The 11,039-nt window shown below is 39.7% G+C and overlaps 1 protein-coding gene across 1 annotated transcript; it reads left to right on the top strand.

Moving 5' to 3' along the window:
• The first annotated feature begins 9,325 nt into the window (after positions 1-9,325).
• LOC133796334 (caffeoylshikimate esterase) lies at positions 9,326-10,685 on the top strand. The gene has a single exon (XM_062233802.1). It carries the CDS (start codon positions 9,529-9,531, stop codon positions 10,492-10,494), a length of 966 nt encoding a protein of 321 aa, XP_062089786.1. The 5' UTR covers positions 9,326-9,528; the 3' UTR covers positions 10,495-10,685.
• Positions 10,686-11,039: the final 354 nt, after the last annotated feature.

Below are 11,039 nucleotides of genomic sequence, written 5' to 3'. Positions count from 1 at the left end.
CCTTGGCTGAAATCATGTGGTCTTAGACCAGGCAAGCGCTTATAGTTCTCATTGACCTTCCAGTCGGTCCAGCATTAATACCACATATGAGTCATTCAATGCCGACCTTGGTTAGATCCAATCTTTATTTGGCCCGGCGTTCACAACGCACTGCCACTTCTGACCCTTGGGTCGGTAAAACACGACCAGTGCTTAGCCCGTGGTGAACTTAACTAATAAGTCACAGCTTCACAGACGGATCTGACACCATTGTCGATTCTGACTAATAAGCCAGCGCCATACACAAGTAAGCCATGCCACCAGACATATATCACATACCCAATATCCAAAAACAAGGCATTCAGCATGCTTACTTAACAGGTACTAGCACAATTAGGTCCATGCACAACACAGAGGCTCAAGCTCTGAACAACATCATACCCAGCATACAAAGCATGTCCTAATCACATGTTTCTCATGCATCTCATGCATAATACTCAACAATCCAACATGCACCAATAACCGCCATGCATGTCACATTCAATAATCAACCAACATGCATCAAGGATAACCATGCATGTCACATATACACAGGGTGCAGTTTTCTTACCTCAGACTCGAGCTAGAACGATTAAAAGAACGACCCTTGAGAACGATCAACTTTTAGTCCTTTAGCGGTCACCTAGTCATAACCAAATATAAGATACCATCAATAAAAATGGTCAACATAAATTCCCAAATCAATATCTAGCCTCCAGGACATCAATCCCCACTTAACCGGGTACTAGGTTCAACCCCGAGGCCTAAGGCTTGAATCCCCAAGCTTAAAACATATTTTTGGTCAAAATGGCCTTAAGGGTCGCGACCTTCCCCTGCTGCGCCGCGGCGCGCCCTTTGTAACGTCCTGGTTACCCCAGAACAGTTACGGTGAACAGTGAACCGGAAATTTGACTCGCTACCCGAGTCCTTTGGTTAAAAACGTGATCTAGGTACCATTGATAGGTTAAGGTGAAAAACCAATAAAAAAAGAAAGGGTACATTTCATTAAGTAAATAAACTGCTCATGAGCCTTTTAAAATGTTTACAAGATGTCCATAATACAAAAGAGTCGCTACAGCTTCAAATTTACAATTCCCGCCGGCCTAAGCGGCAAAAATAGGGTAAACCCCTAGTCCCTCCGAGAACTCCTTGACCGTGGCGGTCAAACGGCCCTGTATGTACATCACATCGCCCAAGCTCTCCACTCAAGGCTGGCCAAGCTTTTCCTTTCCTTTACCTGCACCACAAAGCACCCATGAGCCAAGGCCCAGCAAGAAAACATAGTAAGACATGATATAATATCGACAACGATCATAATAACCATTCAGGACTATCAGTCCAACAAATAGGTGACAATAGCCAAAAGTCACAGTAATGAGCATCGCTCCCTCTAGCCATGTGACGATAGGGTCACCAGGGCTTAACTGATAGGTGATTTCTTTCATAAGCTTGTTCAGGACAGGTGCATGGTGATTGGTCACCAACATAACCTTCCTCACGACTCTAGAGTCGAAGCTATGGACAACGTCCCTTATGTAGGAAAAACTCATTGCAGGATCTTTATTTATTTTCATGCAATTTACATATTATCAAACAAACATGCAAATTCCTAGAACATGCTTCTATGAAATTGATACAAATACAGAGTAAAGTAAAAACTTACATTACGCAGCGGAACTGGAACAACTCCATCCTTCAATCTCTCTAACCCTTGATTTCTTTCTGTAGCAGAGTATTATCAAGAGATTGAACAAGATCAGCAACACAGTCTTCCTCACCAAGCCTTTGATCAACCTAGAACTAGTGTGGGCTGGTTCTCAACACATGAGATAGAAATATTGAAAAGAAGAAGAGATTGTGGCTAAGAAAGGATTAGAGTGTCTAGGTTTTCACTTACCCAAATCAACTGAGACTGACTTTCTTGCCTTATGAAAAACCCTAGATATCATATTCCTTATATAGGCAACTTAATGAGATTTATTTAAATTTAAATTAATTAAAAATAATAAACAAAAATAAAAGCCTTGGGCTGCCATAAATGGACTTGGGTCCAATCTCTTTGTTTTGAATTTAAATCCCAATTGGGCCTAAATTCAAAACCTTTTATTTATTTATTTTTTAATTAATTAATTAAATCCTTATTCAAATTAACTAATTATAATTTGAAACTTGATTTAATATTATTTATTTATATTGATACAAATTTATCAATATTAATAAATTTACCCAAATATTCTCTTTTATTCTCTAAATCTCATATCTCTGTAAATTTTCCAAAATTGACCTAGTCAACTTTAAAAATCCTAATTGATAATTAAATCAATTAATTGAGACATTCTAGATGATTTACTCAAAAGTGATGCGGGGACCATGGATCCATGAAATCAAGCTCCAACAAGTTACCGTGAATTTATTTACGAATAATTTCACTACCTTATTAATTCCTCGTGACTCCACTATAGACTCGGAATTGAACTCTTGAATTCATAGAACGTATTTTCAAAACCATAAATACGTTATCCATTGTTATAACCATTACAATCAGTCAATCCTCTATCGATGACTTACTAACGAGCTGGGTGCAAATTACCGTTTTACCCCTCATCAGTATTTTATCCTTAACTCCCACTAAGTTCCTTATAAATGATATTTCCGTGAACTTAATCACAGAAATGAGATCTCAATCATTTAACATTTTGAACAAAGCAATTAAGGAAATCATCTTTTCACTTCTCATACAGAAGTTATAGATTTCGTATCTATGAATAATACTCTCACTCAATTACACTAATAAATCTCCAAGATGTAAGTATGGGCTAGACCGTAGGGTAAGCTGGTAACGAACAAGTCAAAAAATTTAAATAATATAATTAGTAGAATATTATCACTCAGAATTAAGATCGACTTAATATATGGTCAACGTTGTGACATTGATTAGATTTGATAACAACGATACTTATTTATCAATCAACAATCAATATCGGTCCTAGTCCGATGTAACTAAATACATCCGATCTTATCTACTTGGTTGATGCCTTGGACAAGACATCACACCCTGAATGTGTAAGTTAATCATATCATAGATTGCCTAATCAGTGAAAATCCAATGCACTGATCTAATCTTAGGACTCGTTCTTTTGAACATATAATTACAACTATAATCCACTGTGACCTAGTCACTATAATTGTAACTATCCATATGTTCAGGATTTTATAAATGTTTGTATTATTTCAATAATCATGTAATAAAACAAGCAAGCAACACGGTTGTCAAACTAAATGATTTCTACTACTTTTATTGATAATATGAAATCGTGCTACATGTCCGACATGGTTTTATATGGGCATAAAACCCAACACCTTAGCCACGTGACAAACGGTCACCGGGGTCATACACCTTGGCTATAGTCATCTGGTCGTAGACCAGGCAAGCGCTTATAAGTTCTTCGACCTTAGGGTCGGTCCCACATTAATGCCATAGAGCCATTCAATGCGTGATCATCGACTTTAGAGTCGGTCCCTGACTAGTCAGTGTCTCAAACAGGTAATCAGCGTTCACTAGCATTTAACATACAATCCATGTCCACATAAATCAACCAACATACCTCAATATCAAACCATGCATGTCATATACCTATACAGGGTGCAACTGTATTCATACACTGTTTTCTTACCTCTGGTTCGAGTGAGAATTACTATATGAACGATCCCTGAGAACGATCAACCTTTAAAATCCTTGACGGTCACCTGGTCATAACCAAATTATAGAATTTATCAATAAAAATGATAACCGAGGATTCCCAAACCAAATCCCAGCCCCCGAGACATCAAATACTACCCAACCGGGTACTAGGTCCAACCCCGAGGCCTATGGTTTGAATCTCTAAGCTAAAAACCACATTTTAGCAAAATTGGCCTTAAGGACCGCGGCCCCCCTCTGCTGCGTCGCGGTGCGCCCCCAGACAGAGAGGCTCCCCATCTGCCAGACGCCAAGGGCCGCGGCGCACCCCTGCTGTGCCGCGGCACCCAGCCCAGTTCAGCAACAAAGTCTCGCACGAACCATATTTTTCCTCTGTGCGATTCCCTCTCAAACTAGTCCTTCAAACCCTCATAAAACCTCCTCCTAACACACAATTAAACCCCCAAACAACTCCCTTAGCTCACTCACATAAAACCCCAATCAAACTAACACCAAAACCCCCTTTGATTCTCACTTCCCACATCAAAATCCATGAATTAAAAACTAAAACGAAAACAGAGTACCAGCTGTGTTATATGACCAAAACTCACCTTGAAACTAGCTTTAAACCTCCCACACAAGCTAACACAAGTGCTCCAACCCAGCCTTTCAATTTCCTTTGGTTGAAACTCCACCAAGAACTCAAAACCCTCAAAGGAGAAGTGAAGGAGATGATGTACGGGAATGGAGGAAGCAAACCCCTGTTTTTGTTCTGTTTATTTCACCACCTTCTACAGCCACTAAGCATCATATATATCCTCCCTAAAAAGACCAAAATACCCTTGTACCATCCAAAGCCTCTTAAACCAACTCAAGGGCAAAATTGGTACATTCCGCTAAACCCGTTAATTATAACTAACGCTTCCCAATCCACGCTAATCTCAATATCCTCAAACATCAACAATTCATAACCCGTTATCCTAAAATCCCCGGTAATGCTATAATCATTAATATCATCCCAAGCCCCGGGCTCAAACCTGTTATGACCAAACCGTTAAATCACGTTTAAAGATCGTCTCATGTCGAAATACTCGAACCAATCCACATTATAATGTGGTCTCACAATATATCATTAACGCACATTCAAATATACAATCATACCCTCAACGGGCCAAATTACCAAAACACCCCTGTAAACAAATGTGGACCCACATGCACGCATTTAACATCATATTATAATATAATTCTCATAAACATGCATAAACGCATTTAATGGCATAATTAAACAGTTATGGCCCTCCCGGCCTACTAATCCAGCCATTAACCATAATAGGGAATCCGGGGCATTACACCCTTAAACAGAGAGGGCTCCCCCCTGTCAGACGCCAAGGGCCGCGGCGCACCACAGCTGCGCCGCGGCGCTCAGCCCAGACCAGGCAAAAACCAGCACGCGATCTCAGTTCTTCCCCTGCATTTTCCGCCTCAAACCAACCCCTCAAACCTGTCTCAAATCACAGCCTAACACCCAATTCAACCACCAAACATCCTCTACCACTCTCCCTCATCAAAACCCAAAGAAAATATCACCCAAACTTCTATTAATCCAAGCTTTCTACAAGAGATTCACAAGCTGAAAACCATAGCTTAAAAACAGAGCACACCATTAAATTCATAACTGGAACTCACCTCAAACACGGTTTTGAATCCCCGTTAATGGCTGATACAAGTTCCCTAACTACCACCTTTGATTTCCTAGCTCAAAACCTCAAGATGGCCTCAAGAACACCAAAGAAGAGATGGTGAGGGATGGTGTACGGGTTGAAGATGAAAACCCCTGTTTTGGCTCTGTTCTTTCTAGAGCCCTCCTAAGCCATATATATCCAAACTCCAAATGACCAAATTACCCTTAAGTCACTTAAAGCCTCTAAAACCATTTTAAGGGTAGAATTGGAACTTTTCACTTATCCCGTTAATCATAATTAACGCTTCCCAATTCCCGTTATTCTCAATATTCCCAAATACCAATAAATCATATCCCATTACCCTTTAATTCCAGGTAATGCTCTAATCATTAAATTCACCCCGAGACTCACCCCGAGCCCCCAACTTAAACCCGTTATGACTAGACCGAACACTTACATCTCATGATCGTCTCATGTCGATTAGCTCGAACCAATCCACCTTATAATGTGGCTATATTAATTAATCTCAATCATGCACCCAAAATACACAATTACGTCCACAGCGGCCAAATTACCAAAATACCCTTATAATAATAAATACTCCCGTATGCATGCATGCATTCATCATCATATAATAATATAATTCACGTAAACATGCATATAATCATTAAATACTATAATAAATCAATTATGGCCCTCCCGGCCTCCTAATCAAGGTCCTAAACCTTATTAGGAAATTTGGGGCATTACAGGAAGCGATCAAGCCTTGGTGCTTATTGTTGCCTTCGTTGTTATGGTGTTCTGGCATGTTTGACGACCATGAGGACCTCCACATATATCCTGAGCAGAATGCAAAGCCTTTTTCATATTGTCGTATTCCTCCAGAGGAGTGTCATCAGACTAAGACAAGGTATTCCCCTATTTAATTAGTGTATTTTGAAATCTGAAAATTAAAGTTATTTTTATCTTCTATTGACACAAAATCGATTATATGTAGTGGGGATTGTGGTATGTTTGCCATCAAACATATCGAGCATCTGGTTGCCAGGCTACCACTCGATACTGTTATCGATGAGAACATCCAGCATTTCAGGACCAAGTGGTGTGTGGACCTGTTCTATCAGAATTTGGCCCCGTGATGCTCTTTACATTTTTGTCTTACACATCTTGTATAGTATAGCATATAGTTAGTTTTGTATATTATTTTTTATCAAACAATATTTTTTGAAAAAGTTATTAAATAAAAAAGTACTAAATTCACATAATGTGTCTGCCTCGACATACATAAGAGCCTCGACATACATAAGATCATTTTCTCTGCATCTCCACGCCTTCTCATAGCTCATTTTGACCCCAAAATAGTGCTTCATGTCCTCCCTTATGTTGTTTGCCATGTACCGAGTACCATCGGTAGCAAATTTCCTCTTGATTAGGTGCCCAACAACCCACGGTGATGCTTGACGGTGGTCCTTATCTCGAATTTCTTGTGAGCAAGTGTGTACTTCGTTGTATACAGTAATCTCGAACATTTCAGATCGCATTTTTTTCTTACCCCTCAATCTCTAACCACAATCAGGATCCTTGCAGGTAATGTACCACACATCAGTCCCAGATTTCTTCACCATAAACTCAAAATTATTCTTCATCGCAAATATGGATGCTTTGGTTTTCAATTCAAGCTTGTTCTGAAAGAACTTCCCAAGGTGCAATTCTCCTGAAGCTTTGCTGGTTGAGGAATGATGTTGATGTGAGGCCTCTATATCCTCTTTGGTGAACATGGGAGCACTCCATGTGCTACGATCTTCACCTAAGTCCAATGGAGAACTCCATCTAAAACTATCATCGGTTCTACTTGGACCTGGACGACTACTGCTGGTCCCAGGTGTTTGCCAGTCTTCTATTCTGCGCTCCTCATCTACCATAACATCTTAACTCTGTGTTGGAAAATCCGCCCTAACATCTGGCCCACCAAGATCTGTTGCATGAGCAACAGGATCGTCGTTGACATAAGGTTCGTTGCCATAGAGATCATACTCCGCCGTGTCATGCACATATGACGGATCTCTAACCGGGATATCATCATGGACTATGACATCTGGATTTGTCTCGGGAACACATGTTCCAACGTCACCTTGAGTTCCTTTGAAACCATGACATGGAGGAGAAATGTTCTCTTCAAATCGAACTTCTTTATTAACGCTGGCAGAAGTTGATGCATTTCTTACACCTCCCTTCTTAATCAATGTCACACATAGAGGAATGAGCTTGTCTACAGATTTCGATGCTAACCCAATGAATGCACGCACATGCCTATCATTTTTTATAATGGTAGGTTTGACGGATTGTGATAGGCATGTGTACGAGACCTCAATTTTCAAGTCATGCACACATTTATCCACTTCAAGCTCATCGTACAGAATGTCAAGCAGTTGCTCATATGTCACACCATTCTCCACGGGCAGAACTTGATTTTCAGCATCTCTGAAAATCCAATCCCTATTTTTGAGTTCCCAAACACCATTGAATGCAACAAATACGGAAACAGTTTAATCTGCAACAAAAAAACAAAAAAAAAAGGTCAAAAAGTTAAACTACAACATAAAACAGAAAATATCGATTTCTATCGTTATATGTTGAGTCCTATTGAGGTCACACATATCGAGTCTTATCGAGTACATTCGAGGACTATCGAGGCAAACAATCCAATAAAATTCTTATACACCTATCGAGTTTTATCGAGTACAATCGAGGACTATCGAGACAAATAATCCAATTAAACTCTTATACACCTATCGAGTTTTATCGAGTACAATCGAGGTATTAACATCCTAACACTATCGAGGCACATCGAGGACCATCGAGCTAGCATGCACGCAACACATCGAGACCTATCGAGTTTCATCGAAACTCTTCGAGGCAGGAAAAAAATCCATAAAAAAACGCACGGAGTATCCAAAATTCATTCCGACAGTGAAAAATTGCAATAAAACATGAAGGCATACACAAATCTGTTCGAAATAAGACAAGTAATGTAACCATACAAGTTTCCTTACTACATATAACAAATATATACTTACCCATACGATTTTTTCCCCTAGATCCGAAATCCAAAATGAAGTTTCTTGACTTGAAATGACTCACAACTTCCCCCTAGATCCGAAATGCAAATTAATGGTGGCTGGCTTTTTTTGTGTGTACGAGAGTTTGAGAGATAGAGAAGGAAAACATAAGAGATAGAGAGTGAAGACTATGAGAAAAAGATAGGGAAAATTATGCCAAAGGTATTTTGGGTAGTAACGTCATTAGTAGCACCAAAACGATAGTTATATAGTGATATAGTATTTTTTAAATGTAGTCACTTATTGCATTAAAACTCAAATTTCCGCTCCAAAATTGGACATCAAGTCATCAAGAAAGAAATAGGAAAACAAATTCTTGAGAATTAATAAATTACCATATTTCGACATTTTCCTAATTTGTATTTGATCTCATCGTGTCTATATCAATGACAATATATCATTATTTTCGAGGTTTTGAAGATATCATTATTTCTTAATAGGTCACCTAATCTGGAAAGTAAGCAATGACATTTTTTTTCTTTCCTCCCCCAGTTACAGTCATACAAAAGTGGTTGAATCGAGCAGTCGTATTAGTGTGAATAATGAAGCGCGAAAGGCCTAAATAAGGCGCAGTCAAAGTCAACTCTTTCTCCTCTCATTTGTTTCTTTCTTCATATCTAAAGGCTAATCAACAAATTAAATAATTTTTTTTTCATTCATTTTTAAAAAAATAGCAATAGTAGTAGCTAGTACACATCTCACCAACCTTCGATGGTGGTGGTGGACCCATGATTCTTCTGGTGGAGTAGTGGAGCCGCATTGTCCGTCCACCAACCTCTACACCTCACCAACTCCCTTTCTATTCCTATAAACCTTTTCTTTTTGTTTTTTGTTTTAATTTACAGAATATATTGAAACAAATAAAAAGATAAACTTAAATTATCATATCACCAACTCCAATGGACCCCACCAAAGCCAGCCATCGTTTATGTCATCAAGCCTAATCTCAGCTCTTACGTCCCTGAACTGATCAACCTCCATCTCATTCTCTCTTTCCTTCTCTTTCTCTCAATCTTGGAATTCAGAAGCCATGGCGTCCCAAGCGCCACCGAATTTCTGGGGTGACATGCCGGAGGAGGAGTACTACACCTCCCAAGGAGTATGCAACACCAAATCCTACTTCGAAACACCCAACGGCCAGATCTTCACCCAGAGCTTCCTTCCCTTGGATTGTCCCAAACTCAAAGGCTCCGTCTACATGACCCACGGCTACGGCTCCGACGCCGGCTGGCTCTTCCAGAAGATCTGCATCACCTACGCAACCTGGGGCTACGCCGTCTTCACCGCTGATCTCCTCGGCCACGGCCGATCCGACGGTCTCCGTGGTTACCTCGGTGACATGGAGAAGGTCGCAGCTACATCTTTATCCTTCTTCCTCCACGTTCGCCGTAGCGAGCCGTACAAGGACCTTCCCGCTTTTCTCTTCGGCGAGTCCATGGGAGGCGCCGCCACCATGCTCATGTACTTCCAATCGGATCCCGACGCGTGGACTGGGGTGATCTTCTCGGCCCCACTTTTCGTTATGCCTGAGGACATGAAGCCCAGCAAGGTGAGATTGTTCCTCTACGGTCTGCTCTTCGGTTTGGCTGACACGTGGGCCGCTCTGCCTGACAAGAAAATGGTTGGAAAATCGATAAAGGACCCCGAGAAGCTTAAGATCATAGCCTCAAATCCAAGGAGGTACACCGGTCCCCCTAGGGTGGGGACTATGAGAGAGTTGGCTAGGGTGTGCCAGTACATACAGGATAATTTCTCTAAAGTAACGGCACCGTTTCTGACTGTTCATGGTACTGATGACGGGGTGACGTGTCCTTCGTCGTCCAAGCTGTTGTATGAGAAAGCATCCAGTGCGGACAAGAGTTTGAAGATCTACGATGGGATGTACCACTCGTTAATACAAGGGGAGACTGACGAGAACGCTAATCTTGTGTTGAAGGACATGAGGGAGTGGATCGATGAGCGGGCCGAGAAGTATGGGCCTAAAAATCATTTCTAATTATTTTTTCTAAATCTTCGTTAATTAGGCCCAAAGAAAAAAATGAAAATGACACACTGGATCTTGTAACATTACGAAAAATGGCAGTTGCTTGTGTGTTTGAATGTGGGAAGTGACAATGTGGTTTTGGGAATTGAGAACGATGATTTCACTTGTAATTTCATAAATAAAATGAGCTATATTAATTTGTTTATTTTTGTTTAAAAGATACGAATCTCAAAAGAGGAAATTACACCAAATATGAGAATTTTTTATAAACTTTAAAAAATATGGCAGTTTTTTTTTTGAAAGTTTTTTATGGCATATTTTTTTTATTTACATTTTTATGGGAGTTTTTTTTCCATATTTTTGTAAAACTTTATTTGTATACCATATTTTATCTTTTATACTTTTTTTAGTACTTATTTTTTATTATTTTGAGATTATTTTTATAATTTTAATCTATTTGTGTTAATTTTTATTATTTATATTTGATAAAATATTTTAATCTATTTCTTCCTTGACCTGCCACACAGAGAAAGACTGACAAAGGACCACTCAGACTC

This window comes from Humulus lupulus, chromosome 8 (assembly GCF_963169125.1).
Source record: "Humulus lupulus chromosome 8, drHumLupu1.1, whole genome shotgun sequence".
Lineage (NCBI taxonomy): Eukaryota > Viridiplantae > Streptophyta > Magnoliopsida > Rosales > Cannabaceae > Humulus > Humulus lupulus.
The sequence above is the reverse complement of the archived record's forward strand: the minus strand, read 5'-3'. Positions and strand labels throughout refer to the sequence as shown.

What these genes read in the sequence shown, in the direction of transcription:
- LOC133796334 (XM_062233802.1), top strand. Translation starts at nt 9,529, where the DNA reads ATGGCGTCCCAAGCGCCACCGAATTTCTGGGGTGACATGCCGGAGGAG.